At 41.9% G+C, this 20,991-nt stretch overlaps 1 protein-coding gene across 1 annotated transcript in view; it reads left to right on the top strand.

Annotated features, from left to right (window-relative positions):
• LOC127580526 (A disintegrin and metalloproteinase with thrombospondin motifs 12-like) overlaps positions 1-20,991 on the top strand; it is a 391,205-nt gene that overhangs the window by 246,524 nt on the left and 123,690 nt on the right. The window contains exon 10 of the mRNA XM_052034119.1: positions 6,211-6,303. Coding sequence (XP_051890079.1) covers positions 6,211-6,303 — 93 coding nt within the window. The remainder of the gene's footprint in view (positions 1-6,210; positions 6,304-20,991) is intronic.

Below are 20,991 nucleotides of genomic sequence, written 5' to 3'. Positions count from 1 at the left end.
AGTGACAAGCATGAAATGGAGGAACAGGGAAAATAAGTATTGATATGAAGAAAGATAGTACCGATTTGCATGTGGAGCTTCTCATCCTTGGTGGTCTGGAGAAATTTTGGTGGTGGGAGAATTGTAGGAGAATTCCTGGTCTGTGCTGGGAATTCATTGTTTGAATTGTGCTGGGCAATAATCTTCCAAAACATTTGCAATTGCAAAACCAAATGCATGTCTTTTCCTTTCGACAGCAATCTTTTAATACAGATCTATTTTTTTCAGTCTTGAAATTTGCTGCTTGATTGAGTCATTACTGTGGCAATTCCATTTTATGTTGAAGAGAGTGAAAGGCAAACTGTTTACCAATATCCTTTCTCGGTGGTTGTCTCCTCTGCTACCTTATCAAATTCCATCATCTTCAGCCCTCTGTTGCTTCCACCTACCATCTTCCAACTTCTGGCGCTGTTCCCACTCTGCCCTCCTCCATCTGCCTATCAGCCCTCCTCACCTGGATTCACCTATCGCTTGCCAGCTCTTACTCTACCCCTTCGCTCCACCTTTTTGTACCAGCTCTATCTTTCAGTCCAGATGAAGGGTCTCGATCTGAAACATTGATTCATAGATGCTGAATATATATTTCTAACGCACTATAATCCGTAGATGCTGCCTGACCCGCTGAGTTCCTTCAGAGCTTTGTGTGTCGCTGTGACTTTGTTATGATCAATTAGTCTATGTGCATTTGCACAGAATGTAAATATGTGAATAGGAACATAGTTCTGAGTGGAAATAATTTAAGATTCAGTATTACTGACATTTATATCTTTGGGTTAGGAATTTCCTCCTTGAACCTTGGCAGCCATCTCCCTTTTTTTCTCTCCCTTGCAGTTACTTTTTAAAACCTCCCTTGATATCTAAGCTTTTAATCACTTGTCTTAATGACTGCCACTATGACTCTGTGTTAATTTTTTTTGTCAGATTCTGTGTCTACCTTGGGACATTTTACTATGCTAAAAGTTTTCTTAAAAAATGCAGGCTGTTATTCTTAAGCCAACACAATCACAGGAATTTGTATTTAGCTTCAAAATAACATGAATTGGCCCACTGGTTTATGATGAATGACAATGTAAAATTCTCTTTTTAATATGGTTTCAAAGCAATAACTTACTCTGAGTCATTCCTTTGACAACAACTTTCAGGTACATAGAATAATAGAAGATACAACACAGATTCAGACCATCGTGCTTGTTTCAGCTGCTAGAAGGAATTGCTCAATTATTCCAACACCCTGCTTTTTTCCTGTCATGCTTTCTTCTAGATATTGTGTTACATTTATTTAAGTATTTATCCAATACTGTTCAAAGTGTTGATTGAATCAGCTTCCATCACCTTAGCAGGTAGGGACTTAAATTAAAAAGCAGAACCAAAAAGGTAATAATCTCTGGATTGTTACGTGAGCCATGTGCAAATTGGCACGGGGTCAATAAGACCAGAGAGTTAAATGCATGGCTCAAAGATCAGTGTGTAAGAAGTGGGTTTGAATTCGTGGGACATTGGCATCGATATTGGGGAAGGAGGGAGCTGTTCCAATGGGATGGGCTCCAACTGAACCACACTGGGACCAAGGTCCTGGTGAATTGCATAACTAGAGCTAGAGATAGGGCTTTAAACAAAGTAGTAGGGGGTGGGTTCAACGGATTGGACAAGTATGGATAAAGTAAAAGGGAAGGATGGCGCAGGAGAGGTTACTGAAGTCTCCAGAATAAAGAATAAGACAGAAAGTTTAGAAAGGGATGAGAATTTAACTTCAGGCAACATGGAGACAAATTTGAGAAGGGGGTGGTGAATATAGGACTGAAGGTGTATTTGACTGCACACAGTATATAAAACAAGACAGATGAGCTTATAGTGCATTAGAAGTTGGCAGGTAGAATGTTGTGGACATCACAGAGTCATGGCTAAAAGGAGATCACAGCTGGGAGCTAAACACCCAAGGATACACATCCTATCGAAAAGACAGGCAGGTGGGCAGAGGGGGTGGGGCGGCTCTGTTGGTAAAAAATGACATCAAACCCTTAGCAAGGATAAAAATGACATCTGATCCTTAGGATCAGAAGATGCAGAATTCTTGTGGGTAGAGTGAAGAAACTGCAAGGATAAAAAGACCCTGATGGGAGTTATATACAAGCCTCTGAATAGTTGCCAGGATGTGGGGTAAAAATTACAACAGGAGATGGAAAAGGCATGTAAAAAGGGCAATGTTACGGTGGTCACGGGGGACTTCAGAATGCAGGTAGATTGGGAAAATCAGGTTCCCAAGAGAAGGAATTTGTAGAATGCCTACGAGATGGCTTTTTAGAGCGGCTTGTGGTCGAGTCCTGCAGGGAAAAGGCAATTCTGGATTTGGTGTTGTGCAATGAACCAGATTTGATAAGGAAGCTTAAAGTAAAGGAATCCTTAGGAGGCAATGATCATAAGATGATAGAATTCACCCTGCAGTTTGAGAGGGATAAGCTAAAATCGGATGTATCGGTATGACATTTGAGTAAAGATAACTACAAAGGCATGAGGGAGGATCTGGCCAAAGTTGATTGGAAGGGGAGCTTAGCAGGGATGACGGTAGAGCAGCAATGGCAGGAGTTTCCAGGAGTAATTCGGAAGACGCAGGATCTTTTCATCCCAAAGAAGAAAAAGCATTCTTAAGGGAGAGTGGGGCAACCGTGGCTGACAAGGGAAGTCAAAGAGAGCATAAAAGCAAAAGAGAGGGCATTCAATATTGCAAAAATTAGTGGGAAGCTGGAGGATTGAGAAGCTTTTAAAAGCCAGCAGAAGGCAACTTAAAAAGCAATAAGGTGAGAAAAGATGAAATATGAATGCATGCTAGCCAATAATATAAAAGAGGATACCAAAAGTCTTTTCAGGTATGTAAAGAGTAAAAGAGAGGCAAAATTGGACCGCTGGAAAATGACACTGGAGAAGATATAATGGGGAACAAAGAAATGGCAGACGAACTGAATCGGGATTTTGCTTCAGTCTTCACTGTGGAAGACACCAGCAATGTGTGAGAAATTCGAGAGAGTCGGGGCAGAAGTGAGTGTAGTCACTATTACTATGGAGAAGGTGCTTGCAAAACTGAAAGGGCTGAAGGTGGATATGTCACCTGGACCAAATGAACTGGTCAGTGTTCTGAAAGATTTAGCTGAAGAGATTGTGGAGGCATCAGTAGTGATCTTTCAAGAATCACTAGAGTCAGAAATGGTTCCAGAGAACTGGAAAATTGCAAATGCCACTCCATTCTTTAAGAAGGGAGGGAGGCAAAAGAGAGGAAATTATAGGCAAGTTAGCCTGACTTCAGTGGTTGGTAAGATGTTAGAGTCCGTTATTAAGGATGAGGTTTTGGGGTACTTGGAAGCACATGAAGGTACATAGGCCGAAGTCAGCGTGGTTTCCTTAAGGGGAGATCTTGCCTGACAAATCTGTTGGAATTCTTTGAGGAAGTAACAGGCAGGATAGACAAAGGAGAGTCAGTGGATGTTGTTTACTTGGATTTTCAGAAGGCCTTTGACAAGGTGCCGCACATGAGGCTGCTAAACAAGATAGGAGCCCGTGGTACTACAGGAAAGGTACTAGCATGTATAGATTGGCAGAAGGCAAAGAGTGGGAATAAAGGAGACCTTTTCTAGTTGGCTGCAGGTGACTAGTGGTGTTCCTCAGGGGTTGGTGTTGGTTTTGTTACTTCTCACGTTATATGTTGATAATCTGGATGACGGAATTGAGGGCTTTATGGCCAAGTTTGTGGATGATACAAAGATAGGTGGAGGAGCAGGTAGTGATGAGGAAGCAGGGAGTCTGTGAAAGGACTTGGACAGGTTGGGAAATGGAAAAAAAAGTGGCAAATGGAATACAAAGTAGGCAAGTGTATGGTCATGCACTTTGGTGGAAGGAATAAAGGCGTAGACTGTTTTCTAAATGGGGAGCAAATTCAGAAATCGGAGGTGCAAAGGGACTTGGGAGTCCTATTGCAGGATTCCCTAAAGGTTAACTTGCAGGTCAAGTCAGTAGTAAAGAAGGCAAATGCAATGTTAGCATTCATTTCAACAGGACTAGAACATAAAACCAAGGATGTAGTGCTGAGGCTTTATAAGGCATTGGTCAGACCACATTTGGAGTATTGTGAGCAGTTTTAGGCCCCACATCTAAACAGGCGTTGGAGAGGGTCCGGAGGAGGTTTACGAGATTGATCCCAGGGATGAAAGGGTTAATGTATGAGGAGTGTCTGATGTCTCTGGGCCTGTACTTGCTGGAGTTTAGAATGATGAGGGGGGATCTGATTGAAACCTTTTGAATTTTGAAAGACCTGGATAGAGTGGATGTGGAGAGGATGTTTCCAGTAGTGGGAGAGTCCAGGACCAGAGGGCACAGCCTCAAAATAAAAGGACATCCCTTTAGAACAGAGATGAAGAGGAATTTCTTTAGCCAGTGGGTGGTGAATCTGTGGAACACATTGTCACGGGTGACTGTGGAGGCCAAGTCATCGGGTATGTTTAAAGTGGAGGTTGATAGGTTCTTGATTAGTAAGGGCACTCAAAGGTTACGGGGAGAAATCAGGAGAATGGGGTTGAGAGGGAAAAAATAAATCAGCCATGATCGAATGGTGGAGCAGACTCGAAGGGCCGAGTGGCCTAATTCTGCTTCTATGTCTTAGAAGCAGGTTTTAGATTATCAAACCTGAATGCTCTTCAGTTTTTATGACTCTGATTTAAGTTGAAGGAGGAAGTCCTTTGATAATGAACTCTTCTGCCATTACTTTTTCCTTATTAACTCTATTAGAATCATAAGCACACTTACAGGTCCTTTGGCCCATCACGCACCAACCAACCGTCTATACTCATCTATTTGCTAGCACTTGGGCCGAACCCTTCTATGCATTGTCAATTAAGCTGCCCATTGAGATACTTCATAAATCTGAAAGTATCCACTTCTGCCACCCACTCAGACAGTGTATTCCAGATTCCAATCACCCTCTTGGTGAAAAACTTTTTTCTCAGATCATTTCTGAGCTTTCTCCCCCTTTTCCTAAACCTACGCACTTTAGTTTTAGATACATCTGCTGTGGCGAATGAAGCCTGAAGACCCACTCCTCAAGGTTCAATAATGGCTTCTTCCCCACTGCCATCAGGTTCTTGAAATGACCTGAAAACACCATCTCGGACTATTTTTTTTTCCAGTTTCAATCTTTCACTGGTGTCGTTACATTTATTTTGTTGTTTATTTTGCACATGTGTAAGTTATGTGTAATTTATGTTAATTTAAGTTTATGTTAACATGTTTGTCCTTGTCTTGTAAAATACTGTGCTGCTGCAGCAAGATGCAGGACCTTGAGGGCACATACCACCAGGCTCAAGGACAGCTTTTATCCCACGGTGATAAGACTATTGAACGGTTCCCTTATAAGATGAGATGGACTCTTGACCTCACAATCTTCCTTGTTGTGACCTTGCACCTTATTGTCTACCTGCAATGCACTTCCCTGTAGCTGTGATATTTTTACTCTGTACTCTGTTAATTTTACCTGTACTACCTCAATGTACTCTGTACTAACTCAATGTATCTGCACTGTGTAATGAATTGATCTGTATGAACGGTATGCAAGACAAGTTTTTCACTGTACCTCAGTACAAGTGACAATAATAAACCAATAACAATACCAATAATTTTCATGGCATTTATACCTTGTGTATTTATGCTTATGACAACAATAAACTTGACTTATAAAGTTTTCTATTATCTAATCTGTCCATGCTCCTATCAGGTACATTCATTGAATATCATCTCCCTTCAGCCTCATTCACTCCAAGGAAAACAAACCCAGCCTATCCTGTCTCTCCCCATAACTGAAAGGCTCCATCCCAGGCAACATCACTGCTATGTTGAACATCTCCATCAAGTTTTATCTTAACGTTCCATGTCTGAAGGAGAACAACTGCAGCTGTTCCAGTCCTGATGTATGACTGAAGTCTTTTACTTGTGATTCCATTCTGTTGAACATGTTTTCTAAAATGTGGTGCCCAGAATTGAGCATGATAGTCCAGCAATGACCTAACCAGTGTTTGGCATAGTTTCCAGGCTTTTGTAATTCATATGGCGGGATAAAATCTATCACTTATTAAGTGCAGATAAATCTTAGAAATTAACACGTAATAAATAACACTTTTTTTGTATTGACAGAACATTTGTCAAACACTCTGGTGCTCACTGAATGGCTCTTGTCGATCTAAACTGGATGCTGCAGCAGACGGGACCAACTGTGGAAAGAAGAAGGTATGAAAATTGTCTCAAGGCTACAACAAAGTTAAATCCCAGTGTCTTCACACTATCCACAACAGATTCAGAATGCCAATCAAACATTTCCTTCTGCCCAAATTTTTCCTTTTTTCTCATAATTGAATTTTGGAATATTTACAATGTGTTTTTCCAATTTTCTCCCATTTGAAGTTGGGTTTTCAAGTTGCAAGGATGTCGTGCAACCACTGGTCTGCACCCAGAAGGTAATTCACCATTTCTCTTGGCAGACCATTTAAGTTGTGAGGAAATTGCATCTGACATTAGTGGTCACAAGAAGAGTCTGGGGAATGCTGATTCTTGGACTGACTTGCCAAAGGAGCATTAGCAATCATTGCAGGTTAAATTTAACTATGAGCAGAAGTACTGAATAACCTGTTGTATATTCCTCCTGATTCACTTTTCATTTAGAACCATAGAACACTGCAGCACAGAAAACAGGCCACTCGGCCCTTCTAGTCTGTGCCGAAACTTTATTCCACTAGTCCCATTGACCTGCACCCAGTCCATAACCCTCCAGGCCTCTCCCATCCATGTATCTATCCAATTTATTCTTAAAATTTAAAAGTGAGCCCGCATTTACCACGTCAGATGGCAGCTCGTTCCACACTCCCACCACTCTCTGAGTGAAGAGGTTCCCCCTAATGTTCCCCCGAAATCTTTCCCCTTTCACCCTAAAGCCATGTCCTCTCATACTTATCTCTTCTAACCTAGGTGGAAAGAGCCTACTCACATTTACTCTGTCTATACCCCTCATAATTTTGTAAACCTCTATCAAGTTTCCCCTCATACTTCTGCACTCCAAGGAATAAAGTCCTCACCTGTTCAATCTTTCCCTGTAGCTCAACTCTTGAAGACCCGGCAACATTCTAGTAAATCTTCTTTGCACTCTTTCAATCTTACTGATATCTTTCCTATAGTTAAGTGAGCAGAACTGCACACAATACTCCAAATTTGGCCTCACCAATGTCTTATACAACCTCACTATAACATCTGCAGTGTTAAAAACCCTTCAGTACACCGGCTTTCAAGTTGTGGTGCCTCTGCAGGCAAATTTCACCCAAATACTGTGGAAAAGTGACATACTTAGTTCTCATTTTGCTAGGGGCAATTTATAGCAGCCTGTTAACTTCCCAACCTGAATGCCTATGAGGTATGGGAGGAAACCAGAGCACCTAGAGGAAACCCACATGGAGAAACGCACATCACAGGGATAACTTGCAAATTCCACACATACAGGACTCGAGCTCAGGATTGAACCCAGGTCTCTGGTGATGTGAGGCAGTGACTCTACTAGCTGTGACACTGTGCCACCAATTGAATGGGGAGTGTGAGACCGGGGCTCTTGTGAATAGACAGGGAACATGGCAAACATCAACTGGTGAGCCAAATGCTGAACCATTCGGACTTCAAACCGTCGGATGGAGATTATCAGAGTTTTAATTTAATGGTCAAAGAGGCACCAACAAAGCACCTCTTCCTGCCCTCTTCCTTTCCAGTCCTGATGAAAGGTCTCGACTCGAAACGGTGACTGTTTATTTCTCTCCATAGATGCTGCCTGACCTGCTGAGTTCCTCCAGTTTGTCACTTTTCCATTGTGTGTGTTGCTCCAACAAGAAACAGCTTGCCTACCTGAGAATTAGTTGTTTATTTTTGCTTTCCTTCCTTTGTTTTACCAATCTATTACTCATGCAATTACCAGGAAAAGCACAGGAAGAAATAGCAAACACCCTATTCTGGTTGACCCTTTACTACAGCCTGTTTCTTGCTCAGCAAAATTCATCAGCCTAGGTTTTGGAGTAGTTATAATGTCACAAGGAAAAAGTAATATTCTGACCCTATGACTATTTAAGCTGTGGACCTATAGTGATATTGGGTAGCACTGAAGGTCTCACAATGGTTCATTGGCAATGGAGAGGAATTATATCTCTGGTGTGGGTTATACATCAGATGAGAGGGCATTGATGAGATTTGATTGAGGGGGCGTTTAACTTTTCAGTGTGGCTTCTCACTGAAGCTCCAACTGGTGGTTATAAACCCCAGGATATTAACTGAGCTGATTTTGCCCAGAACTTAATACTAAAGCAAAGGTGTGAAAGGACATGGAGGTGAGCAGACGTCATGCCCCAAGGCAGTAGAGGAGCAGGGGCAAAGAAGTCCAGCCCTTGCTGTCATTGTTCAAAGATGAGAATTGCAATTTTGGCAAAATACTACAGGGGATCAGCAATTATGAAGCTGTGCCCCAGCACAGGATTGGACCTTAAGGACTGGAAAAGAGAAACAAGTAGGAAAATATATTAAAAAAAATGCAAAGTACACCTTGACCATCCTGGTCTGTGCAACTCAATGGCTAAAGAAACTTCTGTTAAGTAACCTATTGTAAAATATTCATCACTTTGCATCTTTAATATTGCAACAGACCTGAAATGTTAAATTTCCTTTCACTGATTTTAAGTTTTGGAATCTGCTTTAACTCTGACTTGGAGTAATCGCTGGGGTATCTTTCATTCTAGGAACTGTTCAGGGTTGGTCTAAATATTTCCATTCCTCTCCTCCTACATTTGAACCTTTGTGGGATGCCTGCCACATTTGTCTTTGTCCATCTGTTGCTCATTTTAAGTAAGGAGAAGATGCATGGAATAGTGAACAGGGAAGCAGGCATTGGGACAGCAAGATGGCACAAGAACTGGAGAGCTACTTTAGAGATAGATGTGAGTAAATAAGGATTGAATAAAGAAATGTAGATAGATCTAAGTAGATGTTACACTGAGAAATTTAAATTATTTACATTGTTTAATCCAAATTTTATCTAATATTAGAACTTAATGCTTAATAAAACAAATGATCATATCATTTGTGTTGAGCAGTTTTGATCTGAGGAATAGATTATACCCTTCATTGTACACACATCAGCAAAATGTCCATATAGCATCTTTAAGCACACTTTCCAACAAAAAACAATATGATGAATGGCCAGTTACTTTTTTAATGTTATAAGTTGAGGAAGGAATGTTGGTTAGAGCAGTGAGAGAACTCTCTGCTGACTGAATTTAGTTCTGGACTAGGTTTAAGCACATAACTTTATGTTCCAGGGAAAAGAATTCTTAGCAAAAGCTAAGACATTACTTATTTTTTATTGGTACAAATTAGAAAGGAATCTTGGCGACGATTGAATATGATCACTGGTTGTTTACTTCCACCTACGCAAGTATGTGGGAGATAAATAGTTCAGTAGTGATCAGCAACCCTAGCATTGGAGGCTTTAAACTCACAACCTTGGGTTGCAAAGATGAGTATTTTACTGCTAGTTGATTAACCGAGACAGGAGGAGCAAGTGAAATACAAAGAAAATGCAGAAAGAAAGGCAAAATCCACCTGCCACCAGCTTATCAAATAAAATCAAAAGGATAAAAGAAAGCACATTAGTAATTTTAGTGACCCTCAGTGCTGTATCAAATTATTGCTGCAATGTAGCAGTCAGTTTACAGAGGGAAAAGCCCTCTGCTACATCAGCAGCCAGTTATTATGTTTCAGTGGTCTTGGTTGAGGAATAACTGCTGTCCTGGAAACTGAGAAATTCACTGCTTTTCTTCATTAACCAGCATGGGAAGAGGTCCTTGTTTGAGGACCCCCATCAGAAGAGGTTCCCCCCCAAAAAAAAGTCAGTGCAGAATTTAGTCATGCCAAACCCACTGCTGTTGTTTCTCAAGGTTTACTTACAGAGATGTCCAGCAAACATCATTAGATAACAACTAGCAGGTGGCAGCAACCTTACCAAATTTTCCCCTGGTAGCCCGAAGTTACTGAGCTTTTCTGCCAACCCAGATGAGAACAGGTTAAAAAAAAATCAAAGATCAAACATTATGCTTTTCTGGACTGCGACTAAGTTGTGATTGTCTGGAAAGACTTGCTGTGCTGTGGGGTGACTGATTGGAGTTATCAGGGAGAAACATTGCTGCCTTTATTCAAAACATCTCTTAACACATTATTCCTTCCTACATTACAGCTGTGGTGACTTCACATCAAAAACACTTCATTGGCTGAGCTGTGCTTTAGGACATACGGAAAGGCATGGTTTGAATGCAAGTCTTCCATTTTTTAACCTCTTTCTAAGTCTATGACTCTTTATGATCTACTTCAAAGCTCAAACAAGTACTGACTTCTATTGCCAGTTTTGTTGATGGGTTGGTTTGCACAAACCTGTCATGTATTTGCCATCATTATCTCTATGACTCCTTAATGAAAATTACTCTCAAGGGCTTTATAACTGTGATAGAAAGCTCTGGAGTTCCATATGAGTATCACACACAAATCTTATTGCAGCCTACCATTTTATAAGACTTTGATGCATTATATAAACATAACAGAAATGCTTTTAAGGACTAAGTTGAATAGCCCAGAAAAAAATGAACACAAAAATAATCAGCAGTGGTTAGCATATGCTCATTGAATGATAATCAGACACTTCATCATGTCATGCTGTTTTGATTGTAAGGACCAGCAGGCACAAAAGATCCACTTCATTGACTGGGCATATCTTACAGCTGAAGCACCAGCTCTCAGGAAAGCAACATCACCCCTTGCTCTACACTCACTGGCAAACTCCCCTCTCGCAGCCTGTGAAGAGGAGAGGACAATGCAGGCGTTAGCTTGCTGTATGGTGAAGACGTGGGTGAAGTCTGTTGCAGAGGACTAAGATGAAGGATTTAATAGTACAGCCTGGAAAAGAAAACTAATGGGTCTTCACCATGAAATGAAAAATGAAAGCACTGATGCTGGAAATCTGAAATTTAAGAAAAAAGGAAATGTTGGAAACATAGTTACAAGATAAGGGGGCGGTCACATAACACTGAGGTGCGTAGAAGTTTCTTTTCTCAGATGGTAGTTGATCTCTGGAGTTCTCTACCCCAGAGGGATGATGGAAACCAGATCATAAGGAATATCTAAGGTGAAGATAGATGAATAATTGAAAGATCGAGGAATTAAGGGTTATAGGCAACTGGCACAGAAGATGAGTTGAGGCCAGCGTAGATTAGATATGATCATATTGAATGGTGGGTCAGGATTGAAAGGCTTGGTGGCCTACTCCTGCTCTGATTTTCTTATGTTCTTGTCAAAGGCCCTTTATCAGAACAGAAAAAGAGAGAAAATAAGTTGCTTTGAAACTGGGGAATGATGGATAAATCAAGGAGAACAGCTCTGATAATCTGAAGCCACGATAGTAAACTATAAATGAGTCACCAAACCAAAGGATTAGAGAGGGAGAACCTAAACAAAAGAACATAAAAGCTATGCACTTTGGGTGGTTCCAGAGTGAGAACACAAAATTCGGAATATAAAAATTGTGAAACGTAGAGCTTGGAGACTATTCAGAATTCCAACGTGATGGCATGAACATCGATTTCTCTAATTTCCAGTAACCACTCCCCTCTGCCCCCCACTTTTGTTTTCCCTTATCCCACTCAGCCTCAATCACCTCCTCCGTCCCCCCCTCCTCCCCTTCCCTCCCCTTCCCCCTTCCCTTCTGCCCTTCTCTCCCCTCCCTCCTTCTCCCCCCTCCACCCACCCCCCTCCCCTCCTCCCCCTCCCCTGCCCTCCTTCTCCTCCTCCTCTCCCCACTACCCCCTCTCTCCCCCTCCCCTCCCTATCCCTTCCCACTTTCCCCCCTCCCTCCTCCTGCCCTCTCCCCTCCTTCTCTCCCCTCCCTCCTCAATCTTCCTATCACTCACACCTTCCTCCCTCTGTTTCCCCTCCTCACCTCCCCTTATTCCGTGGTTCACGTGTACTCTCCCATCAGATTCCATCATTTTCAACCTTTGTCACTTCCACCTATCACCTCCCATCTTTTCGCACCCTTTCCCGCTCTCCTCCTCCGCTACCTGCCTATCTTCCCCCCTCAACTGGCTTTCACCTATCACCCATCAGCTCTTGCTCCATCCTCTCCCCCCACCCTTTGAAACTGGCTTTTCCCTCTCTCCAGTCCTGATGAAGGGTCTCGATCCGAAACATCCACTGTCCATTTCCCTCCACAGACGCTGCCTGACCTGTTGAGTTACTCCAGGGCTTTTTGTGTTGTTGTTCCAGATTTCAGCATCTGTAGTCTTCCTTGTGTCTCCAGCATTTTTGTTATTGCTATTAAGCAAATATAATTTGTTTTGGTTCTGTATTACAAAGAGCATTTGTGCCTACAGAGGAATGTACTTGAAGTTAATGTCACCTTGCAGTCCTGCAGAGCTACGTGCTTCGAAAGATTACATATCTTACGGATCTAGTTTACGGATGGTAAACTATGAGATGTTGCAACTATGCCCAGCTCCAACCTTGAAGGAGCTAAATGGATTAAAGTTTGTTCCTATCAACGCAATGTAATCGTTGCCTTCCTCTGAGGTTATGGTTGGGTCTACACTGGTACGTCCCTTGGTGCTCAGGATGTGCGCTAGGAATGAGCAATGTCGCTTGTACAGGATGCTGGCGAGACTGCACTTGGAGCATTGTGCACAGTTTTGGTCGCCCTGTTATCAGAAAGACATTAAACTGGAAAGAGTGCAGAGAAGATTTGCAGGGATGCCACCAGGACTCAAGGGCCTGAGTTATAGGGAGAGGCTGGCAGGCTAGGACTTTATTCCTGAAACGTAGGAGATTAAGGGGTGACCTTATAGAGGTGTATAAAATCATGAGGAGCATAAGATAGGGTGAATACATATAGACTTTTTATCCCCAAGGAAGGGGAACTGAAAACTAGAGGGTGTAGGTTTAAGATGAGAGGTGAAAGATTTAAAAGGGACCTGAAGGAGCAATTTCTTCATGCAGAGAATGCTGCGTATATGGAATGAGCTGCCGGAGAAGTAGTTGAGGCAGGTACAGTAACGACATTTGGATACCACATGGATGGGAAAGGTTAAGGTTTAGAGGAATATGGGCCAAATGCGGGCAAATGGGACGAGCTTGGTGGGCACCTTGGTTGACATGGACGAGTTGGGCTGAAGGACCTGCTTCCATGCTATATTACTCTTTATGACTCTGATGAGTGAGGAAAGGGTTAATTTAGTACTGTATGTCTAGAGAGGCATCACTGAGAGCAGCCTGGTGCTGGGAACCTGCGCAAGTCCACCCTCTCCACTGCTGTGGCTGGAGCCTGGATGAGTACTTAGCCCTCTGCTGGCAATGAAATGGTTAAAATGACCTCATTGCCCCATAGCTCGGTGCGGAGTGAGCCACTGAGGCAATGTAAAATGGCTGCCCATAGGGCAGGCAGGGTTGGATGGTGGGCTACTCAGCACTGCGGTATAGGGTGACACTGTGAGCATGGGGATTGCTGGGGACTGTCGATACTTGTTCAATGTGTTGACAGACGACCACTGATCCTACAGTCTCTCTCATCGCCTCCTTTTGGATGTCATAGAAGTTGCTGTTCTCCTCTCTTTGTTTATCTGTGCAGTCTTCCCTTCGGTAACAAGTTCAGTGACGAACCTTTTTTATATTTAAAGTGCAAGGAGGGTATGTTCTTAGAATGTTCTTAAGGTATGTGGGCCAGAGGGCCTGTACTGTGCTGTAGTGTTGTATAGTTCTACAAAAACATTACAGCACAGTACAGGCCCTTCGGCCCACAATGTTGTGCCGACATTTTATCCTGCTCTAAGATCTTTCTAACCCTTCCCTCTCACGTAGCCCTCCATTTTTCCATCATTCATGTTCTTATGAGTACTCGGACTCCAAGATCAAGGGCCATACATGAATTAGCACTCTGCAGGTTGGTGTTAAGTGGAATACCAGTACATTGGCAGATTTCAGTGAGGACAACTTTATGAATGCACATTTTCCTTCACTGAGGTTTAGCTAGGAAATTTACTCACCAGCTGATATAACCTCTTGAAGAGAGATATTCTTCCCCTCCTCCTTCCTCCCATAAAGTTGCTGCTCCTTCTCTTACTTTTTGTGTACTGCAGGGAAAAAGCAACTGTCATGGAATAACAGGTTTGTACAGATGGCTCAATTCAGAATACAGTCCTTTGGTATCTGCCACACAGCTCCCTTTTGACTTTTGCAACTGAAAACAGCGTTGGAAATCCACAGTCTCTTGAAGGGTTATGGTTTGCATACAACACTAGTAGCCACAAGCTGAGGCATTCAACCTGAAGATGAGTTTAAATCCCATTGCAGCATTGTGGAATGTAAATGTAAATAATTCAGTAAGTTTGGGATGAAAAGCTAGTATAGCCATCAGGACATGTTTGGGAAGTAGGCAGCAGGGTCAAGAACTCAGCATTAATGCTGAGGTACCTTGGAGATGTGTGAATGTGTAACGTGGGTATGTTCACTGTGGCCTTCCAAAAGCAGTCCGCTTTAAATTGCTGCATCTGACCCTAGTAATCATGAAACTACTGAAGTGGCAATCAAATGCCATCCATATACAAATATCCCATGGGGAAGGAAATCTGCTGTCCTGAATTGCTCTTGTCTGTTTGTGTTATATCCATATCCCATGATAAATTAAAAATTAGTGTGGTAATATCAAAAAGAAATCAACCAATAGCATAATTATGAAAAGCAGATAGTTGCTTTCAATAACACTGGTGGATGGGGTACATCCTGCTGCTGAATGAATGAAGTGTTTTAAGAGTATTAGCTAGAAAGCTGAGTTGCAAAAGATAGAAATGGTTCAAATTGGCTTTACACGGGGATTGATATCACAATTTACTTGCTCTATTATAAATACTTTGAGTGTTCAGCAAGTGTGTACAAGCATCCTCTCAAATGCAACATCCAGAAAGCTCATTCCACAATGGTACATGTGTGCTGCAGATGCCATTTTTGTACCAAAGCTCCACTCAAAGTAATGAAGTATCATGTGTGATGATACAAAGATGCCTTCAAGGTAACTACAACTGTATTGGATATGCATTTATCTTACTCTTCCACTCCTACTGCAGGTTTGCCTTCACAGGCTGCACGCTCTAGAAGTTAACAGTGAAGTCATGGATGTGGAATCGATCATAAATACCTGGGCTTGGGTTGGGTTCAGACTGGACTTGGTCAGTTTGGGGTTTAATTTTACATCCTGGCAGACTTCCAGGCAATAGTTCAAGTGACCATTGTGCATGTGTAAACCAAAACCATTTAACTGTGGTAGAAATAAGCTATTACTCACACCTCCATGGACATCATAGCAAAGTCAAATTAGATATTAATGATTGGAAATGGGCATCGGAGTAAAGCTATTCTTATCTATCCTACATTTTTATCTGATGTCACCCAGGCTACCTGGCCTGAATGGGGGATCAAAAAAAGTTGGGCTGTCCTCACCCAATTTCATTCCATGCAAGTGTATATTCTCACAGGATGGATCGATACTGAGGAAAGCCTGCAATTCTAAAGAGTTGAGCGGCTCTGGTTGTTCACCCACTTCCTCCTGGCAGACATCAATTTCAAATTTACACCTTGCATTGGCCACAGTACAGAACGTGCTATAGTACAGGTCCCCACAAGGATTAACACAGTCACTACCATGTGAGTCATTTCTTGTGTTCGTATTCTCAGCTGTGCAAATGTAACTGCACACCCCATGGTTTTTCATCCATTAAAATTAATGAGGGATAGAGGAAGCAAAGCTTCTTTCTGTGAGATGAGCTTGCGAAATCATTTCTGGGTATAGTGTGATTTGAATTACATTGGCTGTGCTTCAAATTGTAAAGCTCTGTGGATATTTCAATTTCATTTTGGAAAGATGCCACTTTCTTAAGAAAACATTTCATATAAGCTCTGCCATATAATTTATAGAAGCTCTTAAATTCAAGTCTACAGCTGTCCACTGCAAGCTTAAATGCTTCAAGATGTCAGAGACACAAAAAAAATAATGCAGCTCACTGGCTTAAAACATCAGCAATTACTACTTGACCTGTTCTAGTAGTACTTATCCAGCAAAATCTTTAATAGAGTCCTTTTTTTCCCCTAATTTCACTATAAGAGTATTACCTCTGGTCATCTTTCTTTTAATAATGAAATCACTAACCATTTCTGAATAGACCTTGGTTGGATCAGCCAGGATCATAATGAATAGCAGGGCAGGCAGGAGGGGCACGGTGGCTTACTCCTGCTCCTATTTTCTTGTGCAAACATAATTTCACCTTGCAAGTGAAAGGATCATTGAGGTGATCCAAGTCTCAGGACCATAACAAGAAGACTACAAGTCCTAACTTGTTCATAAATTAAGTGCCTTCACACAAATTGCAAGAACAAAGTCTAAAATACAGCATAGGGGGGTGGGGGGAGGAGAGGTGGGAATGCGTGGATAGCTAGTCACCACAAATTGAATTGTGGGAGAGAGAACACAAAACAACTCATCGCTCTTTATTAACATGTGAAACCCTCAATAAAAATCTGCATTGTAGATTTATTGTAGTTAAGTATGTTTGTTCTTAGATATCTAAGATTACAGTGTTTCTATTTAAATTTATTTATCTGAATAACAAAGAAACAAATAGCCTCAACATTTACAAACTGCATTATTTGATAATTATAAATACTAAAGTTATAAAGTAAAACAAAGTGAAATTGCACTAAAATTCATATGGTAGTTTTCTCTGTGTATTTAAAGTTCCTTGAAAGGGAAACTTGCACCTCAGGCTGTCTTGTTGGTCTTTATCTCTTTCACCTCTGAACAAACACCGCTGCCTTCTTGGGCAGTCCCTTGGGGTTGATGGTGACTTACTTTGACTCCAGTCCAGGGAAAACTTTGGTTGTGTTGATGACTAGAATACCATGTTCAAGCCAGAATATCATCAGTTCCTATACTGAGCAGCAAGGACTGGTTGAGATAATATTTACTGTAATATTACCCTTAACACTATAATCTATCCATTATATTTCGGCAAAGGTTTCCACTCATATTCATATTATTTCTGATTATTTTGATACAATTACATTTTTTGTTAATCCTGATGCAGGGTCTCGACTCAAAACGTTAACCATCCCTTTGCCTCCACGGATGCTGCTTGACCCGCTGAGTTCTGCCAGCAGTTTATTTTTTGCCCCAGATTTCAGCATCTGCAGTCTCTGTATTCATTTTTGTTGCATGCTCTGATGTGTAGACTGGAGACACAAGAGATGCTGCAGATGCTGGAATCTGGAGCAATACACAAAAAGTGCTGGAGGAACTCAGCCAGTTAGGCAGCATCCATGGAGGGAAATAAACAGTCGACATATCAGGCCGAGACCCTTCATCAGGACTAGAAAAGAAGAGGGCAGAAGCCAGAATAAGAAGGTGGGGAAAGGGGGAGGAGCACACACAGGCAAGGGATAGGTGAGCTCAGGTGATAGGCGAGTCCAGATGAGAGGGGGAAGGTAGGGGGAAAGATGTAATAAGCTGAGAGGTGATAGAAGAGGCCAAGGGCTTAAGAAGAAGGAATCCAGTAGGAGAGGGTAGTAGACCATGGAATAAAGGATGGGGGAGAATAAAGGATGGAGGAGGGGAGGAGAGAAGACTAAAGGATGGAGGACTCTTGCTTGCCCAGCACAATGAGGCATTTCTCTTTCCAGATGGATGAGGGTAAGAACATTAGAAGTAGAGGGGAGATCATTTGGCTGATCTTTCACCTCAGCAATATTTTCTTTCATGAACCCCACATCCCAGGATTCCTTTCATGTCCAATAATCTGTTAGCCTCTGTCTTGTATATACTCAGTGACCGACCATCCACAGCACTATTGGATAGAAAATTCCAAAGATCCATTGCATACTGTGCGAAGAAATGTCTTCACATCTCAGTCCTGAATGACTGACTCCTTATTTTTTAATTTTTAATTTTATTTACAGCACGGTAACAGGCCCTTGTGATACTGTGACTCCTGGTCCTTTGTGCCCCAGCCAAGGGAAACATCCGTGCACTTAACCTGTCGATCCCCATAAGAATTTTGTTTGTTTCCATCACCTCTCATATTTCCAAACTCAAGAAAATATAGGCCCAATCTGCTTAATCTCTCCATGTTGGATGAACTCTGATCTCAGGAATGAATTTGGTGAACTTTTACTGCGCTTTCTTAGTCACAAAAGAATATTTTTCTATTGAAATGGAAAGCAGACCTATGCATAATATTCCAGGTACAGTCTCAACAGGGCTCCGTATATTTGGTGCAAGCGGTCTTGTGCTCAAATCTTATTGCAGTAAAGGTGAATGTCATGGTTAACTTCCTCATTGCTTGCTATTACCACACATTCGTTTTCAGTGATTCATGTGCAGAGACATCCAGTTTCCTCTGAATGCTAACACTCTCTCACCATTTAAAAAATATCCTGCCTTTCTATTTCATCAGCCAAAGTGATTACCTCATGTGTTTCTACATACCCGCCTGCCAGGCTGTCACCCATTCAGTTGCCTGCATCCTCATCACAACCCACACTGCTAACTACCTTAGTATCTTCAACAAACATGGTCCTCTCATCTGATGGGGCCCCAGCACTAATGCCTGCAACAACCCACCTGAAAATGCCAACCTGAAAATGTCCCGTTTCTTCCTACTCTGTCTTAACATATACATAATCTACACCAATACATTACCCTCAAAACCGTGTACTCTCCTTTTGTTTAATAATTTATCAGTTTTCAGTCCCATTAATTTCCCCAACACTATTTTATATCTAATGCTAATTTCTTTCACCTCCTCATTCACTCTGAACAGCTGCTCTCCACTATTTTCAGGATGTTTTTTACATCTTCTTCCATGAATAAATTTTTAATTTCCCCATTATTTCTTTATTCCCCACAATAATTTCTTCTGTTTAGTCTGCAGAGGGTTGACATTTACTTGTGCTAATCTTTTCCTTTTTACATTTCTACAGAAGTTTTTGCAATCTATTGTTGTGTTTCTTGCTAGGTTAATCTTGTATTCTTGTTTCCCTTTCCTTATCAATTTCTTGATCTTCCTTTGTCGAATTCTGACATATTTCCAATCCTTAGGTTTATTACACTTTTTGGCAACATCATAAGTCTTTACTTTTTATCTATTACTGTTTTTAACTTCTCTCATTAATCATGACTAGACCAATTTCCCATTGTGTTTTTGTACCCTGACAAGATATATAATTACTGTAAACTACATATTAAATCTCTAAATGTTACCCATTGTTTGTTTAGTGCATACATTTTAATGTAGCTTCATAATTTATCATTACCAACTCACCACTCAGACCATCATACATTATGTTATTTAGAGTTGCCTTTGCCTTCAGATTGGTATTGGTTTATTATTGTCACTTGTACCAAAGTACAATGAAAAACTTGTCTTGCATACCGATCGTACAGGTCAATTCATTACGCAGTGCAGTTACATTGAGTTAGTACAGAGTGCATTGATGTAGTACAGGTAAAAACAATAACAGTACAGAGTAAAGTGTCACAGCTACAGAGAGAGTGCAGTGCAATAAGGTGCAAGGTCGCAACAAGGTAGATCGTGAAGTCATAGTCCATCTCATTGTATAAGGGAACCGTTCAATAGTCTTATTACAGTGGGGTAGAAGCTGTCCTTAAGTCTGGTGGTACGTGCCCTCAGGCTCCTGTATCTTCTGCCTGATGGGAGAGGAGAGAAGAGACAATGACCCAGGTGGATGGGGTCTTTGATTATGCTGGCTGCTTCGCCAAGACAGCGAGAGGTAAAGACAGAGTCTAAGGAGGGGAAGCTGGTGTCCATGATGCACTGGGCCATGTCCACAACTCTCTGCAGTTTCTTGCGGTCCTGGGCAGAGTAGTTGCCGTACAAATCCGTGATGCATCCAGATAGGATGTTTTCTATGGTGCATCGATAAAAGTTGGTGAGAGTCAAAAGGGTCAAACCGAATTTCTTTAGCCTCCTGAGGAAGTAGAGGCACTGGTGAGCTTTCTTGGCCGTGGTATCTATGTGATTTGACCAGGACAGGCTGTTGGTGATGTTCACTCCCAGGAACTTGAAGCTCTCAAACCTCTCGACCTCAGCACCGTTGATGTAGATAGGTGCATGTACACCGCCCCTTTTCCTGAAGTCAATGACCAGCTCTTTTGTTTTGTTGACATTGAGGGAAAGTTTGTTGTCGTGACACCATTCCACTAAGCTCTCTATCTTCTTCCTGTACTCCGACTCATTGCTGTTTGAGATACGGCCTACAACGGTGGTATCATCTGCAAACTTGTAGATGGAGTTAGAGCAGAATCTGGCCACACAGTCATGAGTGTATAGGGAATAGGGTAGAGGGCTGAGGACGCTGCCTGTGGGGCACTAGTGTTGAGAATAATCGTGCTGGAGGTATTGCTGCCTATCCTCACTGATTGCAGTCTGTTGGTTAGAAAGTCAAGGATCCAGTTACAGAGGGAGGTGTTGACTCCTAGGTCTTGGAGTTTGGTGACAAATTTGCTTGGTATTATTGTATTGAAGGCAGAGTTGTATTCAATAAACAATAGTCTAACGTAAGTGCCTTTACTGTCCAGATGCTCCAGAGCTGAGTGTAGAGCCAGGGAGATGGCGTCTGCTGTAGACCTGTTTTGGCGATAGGCAAATTGCAGTGGGTCAAGATTGTCTGGGAGGCTGGAGTTGATGTGTGCCATGACCAGCCTCTCAAAGCACTTCAAGTTTGCAAATGATACCACCGTTGTAGGCCGTATCTCAAACAGTGATGAATCGGAGTACAGGAAGGAGATAGAGA

The sequence above is a fragment of the Pristis pectinata genome, chromosome 2 (genome assembly GCF_009764475.1).
Source record: "Pristis pectinata isolate sPriPec2 chromosome 2, sPriPec2.1.pri, whole genome shotgun sequence".
In the NCBI taxonomy this organism is placed as follows: Eukaryota; Metazoa; Chordata; class Chondrichthyes; order Rhinopristiformes; family Pristidae; genus Pristis; species Pristis pectinata.
This window is presented reverse-complemented; position numbering and strand designations above follow the sequence as displayed.